The 18,672-nt window shown below is 40.1% G+C and overlaps 2 protein-coding genes across 2 annotated transcripts; one reads left to right on the top strand and one right to left on the bottom strand.

Moving 5' to 3' along the window:
• Positions 1 to 401: 401 nt before the first annotated feature.
• Positions 402 to 14,020, top strand: LOC135487103 (uncharacterized). Its single transcript, XM_064770484.1, has 30 exons — positions 402 to 539; positions 890 to 1,035; positions 1,331 to 1,455; positions 1,874 to 2,005; positions 2,160 to 2,483; positions 3,815 to 3,906; positions 4,130 to 4,364; positions 4,662 to 4,808; positions 5,012 to 5,332; positions 5,621 to 5,706; positions 5,820 to 6,036; positions 6,183 to 6,286; positions 6,508 to 6,685; positions 7,023 to 7,158; positions 7,446 to 7,510; positions 7,792 to 7,946; positions 8,370 to 8,457; positions 8,728 to 8,801; positions 9,055 to 9,189; positions 9,873 to 9,992; positions 10,419 to 10,573; positions 10,767 to 10,902; positions 11,047 to 11,196; positions 11,612 to 11,666; positions 11,876 to 11,904; positions 12,191 to 12,313; positions 12,482 to 12,577; positions 12,883 to 13,031; positions 13,208 to 13,346; positions 13,598 to 14,020. Exons 1-30 carry the CDS (start codon positions 402 to 404, stop codon positions 13,679 to 13,681), a joined length of 4,134 nt encoding a protein of 1,377 aa, XP_064626554.1. The 3' UTR covers positions 13,682 to 14,020.
• A 307-nt stretch (positions 14,021 to 14,327) lies between these two features.
• Positions 14,328 to 18,642, bottom strand: LOC135487104 (DNA primase large subunit-like). Its single transcript, XM_064770485.1, has 11 exons — positions 18,423 to 18,642; positions 17,869 to 17,990; positions 17,469 to 17,566; positions 17,237 to 17,357; positions 16,984 to 17,079; positions 16,580 to 16,717; positions 16,055 to 16,198; positions 15,609 to 15,797; positions 15,208 to 15,417; positions 14,748 to 14,901; positions 14,328 to 14,535 (listed from the first exon to the last, which is right to left on the bottom strand). Exons 1-11 carry the CDS (start codon positions 18,583 to 18,585, stop codon positions 14,357 to 14,359), a joined length of 1,614 nt encoding a protein of 537 aa, XP_064626555.1. The 5' UTR covers positions 18,586 to 18,642; the 3' UTR covers positions 14,328 to 14,356.
• Between the last annotated feature and the right edge of the window lie 30 nt (positions 18,643 to 18,672).

Below are 18,672 nucleotides of genomic sequence, written 5' to 3'. Positions count from 1 at the left end.
CAAGGTGATGGTTTCATCCATCTTCGTCAGTGTTTCTTACCCTCGCCACTGTACACTCTTAAATTTGATGAGTAATGATAACTATTTGAATCGTAATTTTTACTATTCTGGTAGTTCCTACTACACCGCCTGTGAAATTAATTGATTTAACTATCGCTTTGACTAATGCTTAATTTTTACTACTTTAAAGCTAGGGCCACTAATTTCACAGTTGGTGCAACTGGAACTTCCAAACTAGTTGTTTTTACTAATAGATTTTGCGTGGCTTAACACACTGAAGAGATTGTGACAATTGCTGTTCAGATCTCCACCTGGTTGTGTCAAGGTATCCATCTGTGAGTGGTACGAGCTCTGCCTTTGACTTGCAGCGTCATTGCGTTTCAGCTTCTGCCTCACAACCTATGTGCCCAGAGAACTGGAAAGAACACAAGCTTTACTGCTATGATGTGTCCCAATACGAAGCTCGGGAGGCAGACGCTGAAAGACATTGTGAGGACAGTAAAGCCAAACTCCTAGCCATCAACAGTCAGGACGAAAATGTAAGTTTGTGAGTCTTGTTCAAATGTTGAAGTTTTGTTACACTTCTCCTTCAACATTTTTACCATGTTCTGTGCAATAATAAGTAAGCCTGAGGCAAATACAGCATGCATAGGAAAGTGGTCCATTCTGTGTACTCCTCATTTGAATGTGAAGCTGGGGTAAATTACAAGGAACTAAAAAACCAGTTGTTAGATGTGATTGGCTGGTGAAGTACCATTTGATTGCCGATATTATATTGATCTATATACTGTTCCATTCATACATGTACATTCCTTTTTTAAAACTCATTGGTGAATTCAAAACTGCACAGCAATGAAGAATTGTTATTTTTTCGGGAAATTTCCCATAGGATTGGATCAATGCCACATTGCTGATAGATCAAGGCACAAGCTACTGGACTGGCCTGATACGCAAGGACATAATGGAGAATGGTGTAATCAACCAGACATTTGCATGGACTGACGGATCTCTCCCCGATGATCCGGAGGAGTTCATGTAAGTATTAAGAGACACCTAAAAAATCAGTGAAACCTCCTCAGCATGCAGACACCAGGACATCTCGATTAAGGATACCAGTTTTGGTCTGGTCCAAAATTGGTCGTTACTATCTAATTCATTTGAAAGTGAATACCAATATCAAGGGTGGAGTCAGTTCTTGGTTTTTCAGACTCCTACGCTTGAAATTGGCATTCACTCCATTTTGAAAGAGTTCCAATTGCTTAGCATTTCAAGTTCTAGCCAAAATGGTGATGCCTTTGGTCAACCCTTCAGTTGTTTTGGTTGTTTTCAGTACATGGGCACCAAATGAGCCTAACAAGGGTCAAGATGAGTCATGTGGTGAGATAACTGGCCAGGGAACATTCAATGACAATGACTGTAGTAAAAAAATCAAGTTCATTTGTAAAAAGGCCAAAGGTAAGATTGGATAGGGTATATCTTGCAAACCAAGTATCAATAAACTCTGTTGTGAAAATGTATCTCGGTATCGTGCAGTTGTGCGGAATAAAATTACACTCTTTCTGACTTGGGTGTAGCTTACTTATTATCATTAAGTGATGCAGCAAAAACTTAAAGAAGGAGTGTCTCGAGACAATGCCTATAATAATCCAGCTCTTATGATAGTTATTGAGTTCCTGTATAGACGGCGCTGTTGGTATACATCAGAAATTGTAAGATGTACATGTATGCAAACGTATTTCTGAGATGACGGTTAATGCAATTACTAAATTCCTGTACTGTTTTTTGGACCACACTGCTGACAATAAATATACTTTAATGTGGGTGCATCCTGTTGCACTGTCATGAGACTCTCATTTCCTTTCATTTTCCCCAGGCTGTTTCACGCAAACTGGAGAAGAGGGATGTTCCAAGTGTCACTGTCGTGACAACAAAGTCTGCGATCCTCATTATGGAAACTGTTCTAATGGTTGTGATGCCCAACATCTTGGATTCAACTGTAGTACAGGTGAATCCCACATTCATCTTACACCAAAAATTCCAGTTTTCATATTACATTTTATCACCGTGTTCAGAAACACATGTCACCAATATCTGTTTCTCCCTCTTTGAATAATTCACTTTCTGTAAATGTACATTGTACATGTGACTTTCTTTTGCAGTACTGCAAATTGGCAAGCCTAAAGTCTTAAACCAAACAGATGTCAGTGCAGTTTTGCGATGGCCAGTGTGGAGAGGTACAACCATCAACTCAGCAGGGCTAGCCAATATTAGATACCAGTACAGCGTCACGAGTGTCAATGGTGCTAACCCAAAATTTAACACTGCAAAACAGCCAGATAAGAAGGATAAGACAATAATGAAGAGGACGATTAAAGGTCTAAGTCCTGCAACAAACTACACGCTCTGCGTAAAAGTGTTTCACGATAACTTGAAAGTCAATTGCAGTGAGCAGGAGTTGGTGCACTTTAGAACACTTTGCCAAGGTGAGTCAATTGGGTATTGCTATTGCTAATTTCTTTTTTTCTTTGATAGCACCCCATGTGTCAGCACCTCTGAGTTTCTTTTTTTCTTTGATAGCACCCCTTGTGTCAGCACCTTTGAATTTCTTTTTTTCTTTGAAAGCACCCCATGTGTCAGCACCTTTGAGTTTCTTTTTTTCTTTGATAGCACCCCATGTGTCAGCACCTTTGAGTTTCTTTTTTTCTTTGATAGCACCCCATGTGTCAGCACCTTTGAGTTTCTTTTTTTCTTTGATAGCACCCCATGTGTCAGCACCTTTGAGTTTCTTTTTTTCTTTGATAGCACCCCATGTGTCAGCACCTTTGAGTTTCTTTTTTTCTTTGATAGCACCCCATGTGTCAGCACCTTTGAGTTTCTTTTTTTCTTTGATAGCACCCCATGTGTCAGCACCTTTGAGTTCCTTTTTTTCTTTGATAGCACCCCATGTGTCAGCACCTTGGAATTTCTTTTTTTCTTTGAAAGCACCCCATTTGTCAGCACCTTTGAATTTCTTTTTTTCTTTGATAGCACCCCATGTGTCAGCACCTTTGAGTTTCTTTTTTTCCTTGATAGCACCCCATGTGGATCAGCACCTTTGAGTTTCTTTTTTTCTTTGATAGCACCCCATGTGTCAGCACCTTTGAATTTCTTTTTTTCTTTGATTAGCACCCCATGTGTCAGCACCTTTGAGTTTATTCTTTTTTTCTTTGATAGCACCCCATGTGTCAGTACCTTTGAGTTTCTTTTTTTCTTTGATAGCACCCCATGTGTCAGCACCTGAGTTTCTTTTTTTCTTTGATAGCACCCCATGTGTCAGCACCTTTGAGTTTCTTTTTTTCTTTGATAGCACCCCATGTGTCAGCACCTTTGAATTTCTTTTTTTCTTTGATAGCGCCCCATGTGTCAGCACCTTTGAATTTCTTTTTTTCTTTGATAGCACCCCATGTGGATCAGCACCTTTGAGTTTCTTTTTTTCTTTGATAGCAACCCATGTGTCAGCACCTGGGAATTTCTTTTTTTCTTTGAAAGCACCCCATGTGTCAGCACCTTTGAGTTTCTCTTTTTCTTTGATAGCACCCCATGTGTCAGCACCTTTGATCATGCCTCATGCTTTTCCCAAATCCGTTAATCTAACCACTGCACTTTACTTACTTAATACACATGACCCAATTAAACAAGACATCATAACTGATTCCCGTCCTCAAACCTGCCATCCCTCCCCTTGAAGTTAGTACATATCTTTGCTATTTCCAAAATCTAACAGAATAGTATTATTACTAAATCATGCTGCAACCTGCTATCATGTTCTTTTCAGCCCCACCACCACCAGTGGACTTACAAGTAGCAGTCCTGAACCGTGACAGTTCTACTGAGCTTGGGTTTGTTAAGGTCAAGCTATCATGGCAGGTACGAGATTCATAGATTTGATAAGGAAATTAAATTTCAAGTGTTTGCAGATTAGAAGCAACTTTTATAAGTGTGAAGACCTCGGACTATCCAAGTTGGGTTATCATAGTGATGACCCTGAGCCAATGTCAGTTCACTCAAAAACCCTTCGTGCATCGTAAAAAATAAGACGCGAAAGTTTGGCAGTTTACACGAACAGTAAATAAATTGTCTTGTTCTTCAGGTGTCTGAGACACCAAAAGATTCCTGCCCTCAGGTTGATATCTTCAGACTATTCTCAAGGGAAGCAACGCCGACATCAGACTGGAGATATCACAGCCACGTCAATTCTTCACTGCACCAAGGAGAATTGACCCTCAGGATAAATGGATCTTATGACTTTATGGCACAAGCTGTGGACACAGATGAAAACCTCGCAAATTCGAATGCTACGTCTGACCACTACATTGAACCTAAAGGTCAGTCTACTACAGACATATGTACAAAGTAACATGTGCATTCTAAATGCCTCACCGATTTCTCATACGACAGATACAGATACAACAGACGCCCCCCCCCCCCCCCAACAGATACCAAAGGGTCCGTTTTTGCATTCCAACTTGGCCCGGCAAGAGGTCAAAATCGCAGCAAAAATTCAGTTTTCAACTCAGAAGTGCCACCAGTGCAAATTTTGATATGAACAGTATGCTGTGTGATCTGCTGTTGCTTTTTCATTCCAAAATGGCATTGATAACGGAGATGCTCTCCCTTTTCAGAATGTTTCCTCCGTCACACCGATATGGAAACAACAGGGAAGAACTGCACATTGTGTCGATGTCTCAATGATGGAGCATGTAACAAGTACTATGGGAACTGCAGTGAGGGCTGCCAGAAGGATTATATTGGCTTTAACTGCAGCACGGGTAGGTAAATGAAGTGCGGAATCGAACTTCTCTATCAAAGGATCAGGGGTGGATCCAGGAGCCAGAAAAAGAAGAGCACTGCATTTCTCATTAAAATACCTGGGTTTTTTTTAATTTCATAGTCAATTTCAAAGTTTTTTCATGAATAAGATGACTTTGGTGATGCAATACTCCTCGGTTCATATGACCATTTTCTAATTCAGTATTGAGATATCCAGCAAAAGCGATAATCATAAGTCATGTCTCCGACACATCGGTGACCATCAGATGGAAAAGGTGGACCGAAAACCTGAACTCCGACAATGGCCCAGCAGAAATAAGTTACGGAATCAAGATAAAGGGAAGCGACACTCTCTTCAAAATGGAGGATAAGATTCTTCCGCCGACAGCCAATGATGACCTTGAACACATCGTGGAGGGGCTGGAGTCAAATTCGAATTATTCAGCCTGCATTAATCTTTTTCGAGATCGCATGGAGGGTTGGCGATGCAGACCTTCTGAGAAGTTTAGGACTGTCTGTCATGGTGAGGAACACATCACAGACTTTTAATGAATCGTGAGCCAATTCATCAAGAGCTCGATTCTACATGAATCCCACCTTAAAGGCATACCCTACTCATGCACATTGTTTTGATTTGTGGCTCAGGTAAACAGAAATAAAAATTGCTGCGAAGCAGTTACGCACGCAAATTTATCGAATTCAATTGCAAATTTTTGAGCCAATGGAGTCGGTCTATCAAGTGACCAGAAAAATCATTGTCGATTACAAACTGATTCATTTTCTTGCTCATGATTTCTTTCTTTTAATCCAGCTCCACCGAGGCCACTGAACATGTCAGTCATTGTGCCGATCCCAGAAGTCGGAAGTTCAATAGTGAATCTGACTATAAAATATCAGGTAAGCCTTGGACCTTGATGCTATCCTCAACAACTATGCATTCGTATATCAGCAAGAAACCAATTTTTTGCAGGTGAACTTTGGTGAATCCCATTCCGTCTATTTCTTTCCAGGCAGAGGGCCCTGGAGTTTGCGATACCGTCACCCGCTACGTGGTTCGTTACCACAAAATAAACGCTCATGACCAAGAAGAGGGAAGAAATAGCGTAGGGTCGGACATTTGGCATAAGCTCACCTTGGAAGCCCATCACAATTACGCAATCAAACTAGAGGTATTCAACAAGGATAATATGAGCTCTCTTAGCCCCACCTATTGGATATATTCTCAAGGTTAGTTGCTGGCATTTCTTTTCTCGTTACCTTGGGTGAGCTGATAACTAAGTGTTCAACTATTCTCTTGTACCATTGCTTGCTCAAGAATGGAGTCATCATCTTCCAAAGGATGGTAACTATTTCTACATTTTGATTAATTTTAGGCTTAAACCAATCATCGGACTTTAGAGAGATTTCCCACAGTAGCACAACTGCCAAACTAAACTGGCTGCCAAGGAGGACTATGTGGGCCAGGGAGCATTATTTGGTTGGTATCAGAACCTGAAGTATCTTTTACTTTTTGCATTTTTACATAACCTTTTCTTTTATGGAAGATATTATGATAATTTGAAAAATAATAAGGATCTACAGTTTTAAAATTTTGGTCGCAATGATACTTAGCCCTTTTGGTGTTTTAAAGTGATATCTCTGTTGCATCCAAACCTAATGAGTAGCACCTAAATACATGTAATGTTTTGTGATTTTAAGGTCTCCTGTCACCCAGTGGAGCCCAGTGGACTTATTGCCACGAAAGAGGTCCACCCAGAGTTAAAACCGGAGTATCCCTTCCTCTTTCAAATTAAGGATCTTGTGCCGGAAACCGCATACAAGTGTAACATCAATGATGATGGGAAAAGTGACCAGATCACATTCCGAACTGAGGCAGGTTAGACATCTTATTATCTCAGGATTGGGTGTGACATATCCCTGATACATCAAAAGATCTCTTTGTATGGTATAACTTCCACTCTGGGATCAACGCGCCAGTGAACCACTGGGTCATAAAGGAATTCCCTCATGGCCGGCGGGTAAAGCCGTGCCATATACCTGGGGGTACTATACACTCTTGTACCTCTTAACATTACCAAATTGGTTGCAATGACATAGGCAACCAACCTGAATCTTGTCTCCAGTGGCAGTTATCACTGCAAATCACTTTTTTGTATTCTTTGTAAAGAAATTTGTATATCAGGTCCAGCACACACTCATATTCTTTTCTTCAGCGAAAGGTTTGATCAAAGCACCGATGCTGACTATCATCATTGGGGCGGGTGCCTCTGCTGCTCTCCTATTGATCATCATTCTGGTGATCCTAGTGGTCAGATGCAGAAAGAAGAGACAGAAGAGCGGCGTGCCCCAGTAAGGTGCTCTCAAATCTAGTTTTGAATATCAAACACTCTTTTGGTGTCATTTATGAAAGCAAAGGTCACAATACAGCACAGTGAAACGTATTTTGCCAAATTTTCATGACTTTTTACTTGTGTGATTCGTCAAATCTTCAGAGAAAGACCGTAATTTTTATGATTTTTATTTTGACGGATATCGAAAAGTTCTTTTCGTTTTTTCCTATTAAACATGCAAAATCCGTAAAAACTTTCGTTTCAAACAACATTGTCAATTTCATGTTGTGTTGATCATAATTTCAGATATGAAGTGTGCATACATGACATGGATCTGGCAACATTTTGGCAGGAGAGAGCATCTTTTGCTGGTAAGACTACAACAAAGGCACGAGTCAGCTGTCAAATACTGTTAACGATGACAAGTCATGAAGTCATCAAGACAATACATTCCATTGTTACTGCACGGCTCAGAACCGCATACCATTGACAGATAAGTGGGGAAGCTCATGTTGGGTATTCTGTGAGGTCACATCTTCGGATCATATGATCACAATTAAGTCATGAGGTCGGCCAGAGCACTCAGTGAGAAAGGGGAAATGTCAGCCAATCTCAGACAAACATGACAAATTTAGTCTTTTTTTTGTCACAGGAAGTTTAGCCTCCCTTGACACAATTGACGAACCTATTTATATCAACAATGATGCTGTACGACTCAGGCCAGAAAGTGAGCAACTGATGATCTCGGAGGTGATTGAGTACATCAGGAAGCGGGTACAGGAAAAGAGCTTTAAAGCCGAGTTTCAGGTTGGATGGGTTTTTACATGGCAAATTGCCTGGCAAATTGCCTTCTATTTCTCTAGAGAAGTGAGATTTTTAACTGCAATTGTCTTCATTATTTGATATCAATATACTTCAGTAACTTAAATATCAAGTTCTTTAATGGAGAGTAGATCTTTTATTAGCTCATATTGAAAGAAGGTATTTGCAGTTGAGACAATTTAAGATGCGATCGGAGACCATATACTGATACAACTGCAAAAATGAGTTATCGATATCAATCTTATGACCTTTAAAAGACAAATATGAAATGGGGATAAACTTGCCAAAAAGGAAATTATCAGTTTTAAAAAGTGGTTATGGGCAGGAGTTTCGATTTTTTTCATTCATCTTTTTTGTCGTTAAAAACTGAAATTTCGGCACGCAGATTCATGTTTTTTCTTTGGACAGAGCTTCCGGTATGATCTGCAACACGAACATGAGGTCGCAAGTCAACCGCAGAATAGCCTGAAGAACAGATTCAAGAATGTTTGTGCATGTAAGTCAGGTCACTCAAAGTAGGAAACCGGATGTGTGTTACATCTGCGTGACTGATATATGCCTTAAGACATGCCATCAAGTATAACCTATACTTCAATACCTGTGGTTATTAGCTTGTTATGGACTTTCACTGAATCATGTCTTTTTGTCAGAGTCTTCCAATTACACATTTGGTCAAGGTCAGAATCTCCCTACTGTAAGAGAACTCAAGAATTTACCTTTCTGTTTGACCAGAACCCAAATGACAGTTTAGCTTTCTTTCCTTCAGATGACCATAGTCGAGTGATTCTGAGTAACATTTCACCTGGAGTTACAGACTATATCAATGCTTCATACATCAAGGTAATCCAAAATCTGTGATTGAAATTTTTTGTAGCATTGTTTTTAACAACAATTGTTCTCGACATAACTAAAATATCACAGAGGATTGCAAAAATACTTTTGTAAAACAAAACAGGAAGTTGACAACTTATACTTGTAAATAGGTCAACTTATACTTGTAAATAGGTGTTGTTTTTATGTATTCTAGTAATACTGATTTGGAGATCTGGTCTTGAGAGCTTAAATGTGGTCAAAATGTTGTGTTCCTTTCTAGAGTTATGACAAGTCATTGGCATACATAGCAAGTCAAGGGCCAGTGCCAGCTAGTGTAGCAGACATGTGGGAGATGATTTGGCAGGAAAAGGTGGCAAAAGTGGTAATGTTGACCGGCTTCTGGGAGAGCTCAAAGGTAGGTTTAAAACAGAAACCTAGGCTGTAGGGTCAATTGTGCTAACTTGTGCATCAGAAACCTAGGTTGTAGGGTCAATTGTGCTAACTTGTGCATCAGAAACCTAGGTTGTAGGGTCAATTGTGCTAACTTGTGCATCAGAAACCTAGGTTGTAGGGTCAATTTTGCTAATTTGTGCATCAGAAACCTAGGTTGTAGGGTCAAGGGCTAACTTGTGCATCAGAAACCTAGGTTGTAGGGTCAATTGTGCTAACTTGTGCATCAGAAACCTAGGTTGTAGGGTCAATTGTGCTAACTTGTGCATCAGAAACCTAGGTTGTAGGGTCAATTGTGCTAACTTGTGCATCAGAAACCTAGGTTGTAGGGTCAATTGTGCTAACTTGTGCATCAGAAACCTAGGCTGTAGGGTCAATTGTGCTAACTTGTGCATCAGAAACCTAGGTTGTAGGGTCAATTGTGCTAACTTGTGCATCAGAAACCTAGGTTGTAGGGTCAATTGTGCTAACTTTTACATCACATAAAGAAAGTCTAACAGAATCAGGTGGGTTGGATCTCTGACCTCTGCAAGGGGTTTCCCACAGAGTAGTGAGGGAGACTTCGCATGTTAGGGACAACATGAACAAAAAATGCTTCTTAATCCTCGTTGAAGACCGACTGCATCTGAATTCTTCTGATTTTTGTAGGAAAAGTGCAGCAGATATTTCGAACCCGAAGGAACTCATTTGTACCGTGATATCAGTGTGCGAGTGCTAGAAACCATCAAAGAACAAGGGTTCGAGATCAAGACTATGCAAGTCATTAAGGTAAATGTCTCAGGAATTATTAAAGCAACCAAGGAGAGAAATACAACTGACCACCAAGGATAGCTGATCAAATCTTTCGGTACTTCTGTCCGGTTAATTGTAAAGAGGGAGATCATTGGCACAGTGGTTTAAGTGCCAAGCTCATCATAATCAGGCAAGGCTACTAACCCTATAGGAAATGACATCCAAGTTGAACAGGCACAGACCCAGACCTGAGGGAGATTTTCACCCCCTTTCACAAATGTGAACCGCTCAGACAGGCAGATGTCACAAAAAAGGGAAAGGGAAGAAAAGGGGGAAGTGAGAGGAAACAAGAATTTTACCCTTAAGAGCCTCCTGTCATCAGAGTGGGTTATTCATGCAATCGTTTAATACCAGAGCATGCTAACAGTGCACATAACTCTTCCAATCCTGATTTTTCAACAGGGTAAAATTCGCCGGCACATTCACCATTTTCATTTCACTGCCTGGCCAGATCATGGTGTGCCCTGTCACCCAGCAGCCATACTACATCTCAGAGAAGCTGTCAACAGGACAAAATCAGAAGAGGGCCTGGACGGACCAATCGTTGTACACTGCAGGTACTAGGCTGGACATCTAAACATATCATACCACACCACACAATCACCACGGACTTCAATTAATAAACCGCTTCCTATATTTAAATGTTTTCAAGGATTTTGCGATAAGGGAATAATTAACACCACAAGAAAGCTGTTTGCCTACACCAAATAGCTAAGGAACAATGCTTTACATACAACATCATCTTTTAAGTGCTGGTGTTGGGAGAACGGGGACCTACATCGCCATTGACTACCTCATCACACAGGCAGAGGCAACCGGCGAGCTCAACTTCATCGAATGTACGAGAAATCTCAGAGATGCAAGGGTTAAGATGATACAGAATCTGGTAAGGAAGACACAGATGGTCCTGTAAGCCATGTCCTCTTATAAATTTTTTGCAAGAGACGCAGATTAATTCCATATTGTTTCACTGAGGCGAATCAGACCTTAAGATGCTACCTGATAATATTAGGATCATCTTTATTTTCAGAATCAATATATCTTTGTACACTTCGCAGTGCTTGAACACCTGCTTCTGGGCGACACCAGCATCCTCACGCCGGACTACTCACAAACCTTAGACAGCCTCGTCACCAGGCGACAAGAGATGGGAGCAACTCAACTAGAACTCCAATTTGAGGTAAGGAATCCTCGGAGGTGTTTACTGCAATAAAGGGTCAGCCTGATTGGCGGAAGTGTTTTGTCAAGGTGAGGTGACATGGCGTGGCGTAGTTTCCCAACTGATGGGCAGAATACCATTTGACGCAGCATAGACACAGTGCATCACTTATTCTGAGCTCATATGAAAAATTAGCAGGATTTTTTTGAGAAACCATCAATTCATTCAGGAAAGACCACGCCAAGACAAAATCCCATTCAGAAAAGATAGTGCGATGACGAAAGCTTATCATGGAAAACGCAAAATGAACTTAGAATTAGTACCCCAGTACACCACACCCTGGCACTAATTGAATTAGTCTAAATGATATGAAGCAGATCATATTTAAATTACATGTTGTCAGTGATGTGTGTGTAAGGTTATTTTCTTTTTGTAGGTGTTACAACTTTCAATAAGAGAAGACTTCCTCAAAAGCATAGAAAACCTAGCAGGTAGATGAACATTTCATCAAATACACTCATGAGGGACCCGAGTAGGTCCATTAGCTTGGTTGTCCACAGGCAGTGTGATAAAAACTGAAGTTTGAAAATCAATGTACTTCAAATTTTGCTCAGTGCACTACCAGAATTCATCAGGAAATAGCTCAATCATTGTTTTTAAACCATTTTATTTCAAACTTCTAACATCTTTTTTCTTGCAGACGATCATCTCCACCCTGTGTTTATTCCAGTACGTATAGATTTCCTCAATTTTCGAACAAGACAAGAGATTTTTTGTCGCACACAGCACTGATTATAATCGCAGGTCACATTGACCAACATCGCTCTTTTACACGGCACTTAAACTACAAAACGGAAACAAATATAAGTCTGCACTAGAAATGTCACCAGATGATCAGAAGAAAATGAAATCTAGGTTGGAGCACCTCGCTACCTTAAAAAGGTTGGCAAAAGTTTGTCCACGAAACCCTTCATTGGCAAAATAGTAGAATGTACTATGTTTGGTTCTTTGACAGAGCACCAAGTCCAAATTGACGTTCATAGCAATACAGTCGCCATCGGAGGAGACCAGGGAGGAGTTTCTCGACCTGATTAGACAGTATGCCGTGAAAGTGATCGTGACATTAGAGTACAAAGAGGCGAGTACGATTCCAAACTGACATTCAGAATTTGTACAATGATCCTCTGAACACGCCCTTTTACTGCTGAAAATTTTGTTTCAAATACTTAAAGATCTGTTAGTTTCTTTGAATACTACACATGCCAAGGAGAAGTGGATTGTGACACCTTGTCAAATTTTATTTCAGAATAGTGAAAACTACTGGAGTGACGACTGTCTGAAAATGATCTCCACGGACAATTTGGAGGACTGTAGGATTAGAGAGTTCGACTTCTGGGAAAGAGTAAGTCTGTGTGAAAGTCTTTTGAAAAGAAGAGAGACAATACTGCACCTTGGTCCCACCCGATTATCAAAAACTGTCCTTTTGGAAGTGCTTTCCTCAAGTTCCAATGAAACTTTTTACGAGTTGATGAGCATACTGAAATTTACTGCGGTCATCAAATACTCACTGCTCCAAAATGTAGGTTATTTTCCACCAAGTTATGTGCAATGTTGACGAGGAGGGGATAGTCAATATGGATTCAGGTAGGCCTACTTTACTCATTTGTTAAGATGCCAGAATTTAACTCGGTTGTTATTTTATTACAGGGTAAAGCAAGGAAAATACATCAGGTCTACTTCAAGGCTTGGGGCATAGAAAATGGACTCCCTGCTGTACCGGTACTTACATCATTCCTTGAGACAGTTCAGAGTCAGATCGGAGATCACGAGGTTGCCAATGTCATTGTCCACTGCAAGTAAGTCACAAGCCAAGCAGTTGCAATGATGTGTCAGGCATGTGATGACTACTACATGTATACATAACTAGAGAAAACAGAAAGAAATTTCAAAATCCATCAAACTTGAAAAGTTTTTTCTATACGTCCGCGGAATCACAAAAATAAGGTAGTAACCGATGAAACCATTCTTTCAGAAATGGTACAACCAGATGTGGCCTGTTCTGTGCAGCATATGTAATCTATAAGAGAATACAGAAAGTTCCTGGAGAGGTCAATATCTACCAAGCTATACGCTCCATTAAGTATTCCCAACCGGCCTTCATCGAGAATCTGGTAAGAATTCTGTCAGATATGTTTTTATTGTGTTGTGGGCCTTGGGTCAAAAAGGACTCATCAGCTCTGTAAAACCGCTGAAGGGCTTGGGAGCACAAAGGACTTAAGTGCAACCGGTGATAGGCCAAGGCCAATAATCATTTTGAATAATCTAAGGAAAGCACTAATTTTCATCAGTTTTGGGATCCGAAAACATCAATGATTTTCAAAAATCTGCAATGTTTCAATGTTTTGGTTTTTTTTCATTTCAGGAGCAATACATCCATCTGCATGAACTGGTCAAGGAATGTCTGGCGAAGTTCTCAATTTATTCAAATTTTCAAAAGGTTGCCTAACTGTGCAACAATACCTTACAAGATTAGGCGTGGATCTAGGAGTCTGAGAAAGGTGCTCATTATGTCTGAAAATGGTTTCTATGTCAATTTCCAAAAAATCACAGTCAATTTCAGCGAATTTTCTCCAATGAGAGGGGAGCATGTACCCAGTGTGCTCCTTCCGAATCTGCCCAGCAAGACACCTTGATAAAATACATGCAGCAAATCCAAAACAGCATTCAAGAAGAAATTGTGATAATGTCAAACTTAATATTTATTGAATATAGGTTTACAAAATTATTTATTCATGTTACATGTACATGTATATATCCATGATATTTATTCAAAATGTGTGCCATACGGTTTAAGAAAATGATCTTTGTTTGGAAATGAGGTGTTCACAGCTTGGTAACCTTGGTCTACACGGACTTTTCCTAATCCAATGTGCTTCAATGAATATGGGTCACTTCTTGCCATTTAATTTTCCATACTCTGAGCAGCCTTATGTGACGATTTATAAAGTGGTTGCCATACAGGCTTCAGTGCCTCATTATAAAGAGATACAGGTAGTGACGAATACACAATTTGCCTGTTTCATTCATGTACTTTATTTTGTAATGATAGATGATATCGTACATGTAGCTGTTGAAATAAACAAGAAATATTTATCACCCAAACAACAACCTTGTTCAAGCTTTATGTAACATAATCTTTCATTACACTATCTAAGTCATCATCAGGGAAGTCCTCAAATTCGTCTTGAAGTTTCTGAGGTTTCAGGTCAGTTTTGGGAGCACTTTGTGTCGAATGTTGGCCCTGTGAGCCCTGGCTGGGTCGGGGAGTCTTTGGTGTGCCAACAATTTGGACACTCTGAACTGAAAACAAGGCACAAGAGGAACTATTGTTAGAAGGACAAATTGAATAAACTTGGTGTGCACAAACGTGATCCAGATGACGACTATGACAACTGTTTCAAGTCCTGTAACTCTTACCCATGTTGAGGAAATGATGAAAACGTTACGACCCTATGAAAGTGGGACCCTACAGAAATATGTCATGGATTTTGTATTTTAGGATTAAGACTTACCCTCTCGCTTTCCACCCTTTAAAATCCTCTGGCTTTCATCAAAGTATTGGTTGGGATGGTTTATACCAAGGCCTTGCTCTTCCGATATGTGGGTCAACTCAAAGTACCTTGCACAGGCCACTTGGTAATGACCGCCCTTCACCAAGTCGATCACCTAAATGATGGTGATAATAATCATTTTGAGAAATAAAGCTGAAGAAATTTACAAGTACAGACAGCCTGGGCCCAAGCTCATACAACTGAGCAACGGGTTAGCAAATGCAAACTCTCTGTTGAAGTCATCAATCTCTCTTTGCAAAGGGGCAACTCTGGCCTCGAGACAGTCCACGCTGTTGCACCATGACCTGTCCAGAGGAACTTGACGCCTTGACAATACTATGGGGACAGAGGCACATTCACAGAACTAAGAATTGGATCCTATCTTCGAAAGCCAAGAGGAAGACCTTTCCACTAGCCCTACCTGATCTACACCATCTTTTGATATCTTCATTCCCTGGAGTTTCTGACGCAGCATGTTGCTGTCTGTGTGTCTGAACGGACAGCCGTGACTGTCACCAGGGCCGGGCGCATTCGACATAATGATCTTCATGCAGCTGTAGGGAGTATAATTAGCCCTCTTCCCCTCTTTACCGTAGTTGTGACGAATATTGTAGGCATACTGTTTCTCAAACTGAAGATGATAAGAAAATAATATTGACATTTGGGCTGAAGATAAGATGAATATCTGTTTATTTTGGAGCCGACCTGTAAAAGCAAAGCCACTTGAAACTGTTTCCTTCAGGTCTCAAGCGTGCAGGTCCTTGATATGTACAAAAAATAAGTGTAAGGAAGTAGATCTACCATTCCTGAAAGAAAACCAACCTTGTCGCTATCCATCCCCGTGTTCCGTGAGAATTCTGCCCTCCAGAACTTCATGGCCTCCTCCAGTGACAGGCCAATGCCCTTGAGGAAGAGACCATACTGCATTCGGCCTCCGTGCTTCAGGTGATGGTTCTGCTTCAGACCCTGGTGAAGCTGTTGCATGCACAGTGGGAATGACTTCTTTGACAGCTGAAAGAGAGACGAGCACATCTTTTGACCTAATCAAGAAATGGGCAAAATTGCAAATAATGTACACTCAAGTTCATGATTGAAATTGTTTGACCACTCAGAAATCGCTGCTCTGCACCTGAAGGAATGATCGTGTCAATAGGCTTGACAATACATTTTGGAGAAATTTCTGCATCTAGCAACTTGCTCTTAGTCATCAGCTTCTGTTTCAAGGTTTGGAAGATGACACCAATGATTCTGACAGAACAAAAAATTACCTCATCTATCATATCGGCAGTTACCACTCCCGTAGGCGTTTTTTTATTTGAATAATCTTCACCAATATAAGCTTTACTCAACCCACTAAGCATTGGGATCAGACGTTCATCTTCCTCAAGGTTTGGCAATGCTCTTGAAGTAACCTGCATAAGTGGGGGAAAAGATTAATGAAATCAGAATCAGTATAAATGAGTATCAGCATGAATCAAAAAGAAGTAAGAACCTCATATTTAACCTGATTACTGACCCACAAGAAGAAAAGAGTATCTTAAATCAAGTATACAGGCATGAGATTTAGTAATGGTGGTGTTTTTTCAATGCTCTACAGCACTTCCAGCAGGCCAATGACTGTCAGGGAAAAGGTTACAGAGTGCTCAGTAAACTAGCTTTCTGAATTCCTAAATATGATCAGGCCTGACCTCATTCAAACTATCAACTTCAAGTCATCCCTTCCTCAAGGATTGCCAAGATTTGATGACGTCTTTTGAACTTTTTTATATTTCTTGGCAGGAAGTTGAACTTACAGCCAATGAGTGAGATAAATTAGTTCGGAACACACTCTGGATAACTGACGCCAATTCTGTCCTAGGAACATAGGCCTGGCCCTTGTTGAGGAACACCTTCCTTCCCCTCACCAAGTCCAGCACTTCAGTGAATGGGACCTAAAATGAGTAGGAATGTAAAATGAAATGAATGATACATGTATATACAACAATATACAAAAAATGCATGTAGATTCTGTAATGTTTCTTGGCTTTATCATCTTTACTGAAGAACTGAGCAGAGCAGACACCTTGCAACCATAGTATACAGGACTTCATTTTATTACAGCATTATTCCTAACGTCCACAGATCTTTTTGATAATGTCTTCAAAACCTACTACAAGAAGGAGACAGCAGTATAAGAAGGCACATCTACTATACTAACTTTAAAATAATCTGTCGTTTCGAGCTTTGAGCTTGTCATATCATATGTGGAATCGATCAGTGACTGTCGCATCTCATTTTTCTCCTTGTCCGGAATCTGAAAGAACCAAACACACGCTAAAACACAAGGGGATGTGATGTTATCATTTGATGAAACAGAAGATGTCACAACACAGCACCTGATGAGTAATTTGCAGTTAATATATTAATTGTGCAGGTCCTAATTACTTGTGTGATAAATGTGGTCTACTTACAGGGCTATAATTAAGGTTATTGACATCCAAAAACTCTTTGACACTACCTAGTGTCTCCTGTGTGAAACGGTACTTGAACAGATCAATCTCTTGCGCCAGGAACCAACGTTTCAAATCTTCACTGAAAGAAAAATTACACTACGTCAACTAACGGTTCATAAGTCTTATCCGATTATATTCAACATGATACACACATGTAATTTGCATGAAACAATGTCTTCAACATACTTACGATCTTGAATAAGCAAGCCTAAGAATGAAATGAGATACATGCTCCTTCCTTCTCTCATTGAATTCTTTTTCCAAATCAATATCTTCACTATCTGCAGACTAAAAAAAGAAGAAAAAGAACATTAAAAAGTAATTTCAATTTTGAAAATGAAACAGAGAGTTATCAACTTGCAAATCACCAACTGGAATGGGTGGGGGGGCTTCACTCATACTCTTAATACAATTTGATCAGTTTAGCTGGAAAGACGGCACTTTTATCCAAAGAATATGTTACCTGTCATCACATTCTTCACATACAAATACACTGTAGGCCTACTTCTAGCTCATGTTATCAATTTTCATAAACTTTACATCAAGTCATTCGAAATACTATAGGGGCTACTCTGCACCAACAAACTTACCACATTTTTGGGTCGGAGTAAACTTTTCATATTCAAATTGCGAAGTTCCTTCTCCATATTTTCAGCATACTCTGTGCTGGTCTTCAGATGTCGGATCCCAATGGTCTCAACTGCCTTGAGCACTAAAAGATAGAAAAGAGGATAACGTCTGCATAGGTGCAACCCCACACTTGGTTATGCATTCGCAGTAATCAATGCGCCCAACCAATGGCTGATGAAGATGATGAGGCTGAACAGATATCACTCATGACAGAAGATGAAGACAACTTCAAATGGTTGGAGTTGGACATACAATAATTGTAGGTCTACAGTGGATTAGTCAGATCAGAGATAGACCTACTGAAAGTAAATAGCCCTTTTCGAAGAAGATGAAAAGCGCCAAAACAAACTTCTTCGAATTCGTCCGTAGTCACTCATAGAGTAGACATAAACTTTAAACCAACCACCGGAGCGTGACCCTGTTCTGGTGAAGAACATGACCGGTCAGTGCCTCAACAAACTTTGTCAAACATGTCTATACATCCACAGCAGACTGGGTATAGCCTTGGATGTACCTTTCAATCTTTCAACTGCAAAATCTTCAAATTCCTGGAGAGTGATATTTTCTACAGGAGGAAGTGTGTAGAGTTGTAGGCGGTGTGGATATAGGGCAAAATCAACGCCATTTGATATTTTGATGGCTTTTTTACGCCTTCTTGCATTAGATGCATACTCCATATTTAGATTGATTACACTTTTATGGAGTTTTATTGATTCAGATCACGACAAATCAGGATTTTATGAGAGAATGAAAAATATCAAAAT

This window comes from Lineus longissimus, chromosome 4 (assembly GCF_910592395.1).
Source record: "Lineus longissimus chromosome 4, tnLinLong1.2, whole genome shotgun sequence".
Classification (NCBI taxonomy): Eukaryota; Metazoa; Nemertea; class Pilidiophora; order Heteronemertea; family Lineidae; genus Lineus; species Lineus longissimus.
This window is presented reverse-complemented; position numbering and strand designations above follow the sequence as displayed.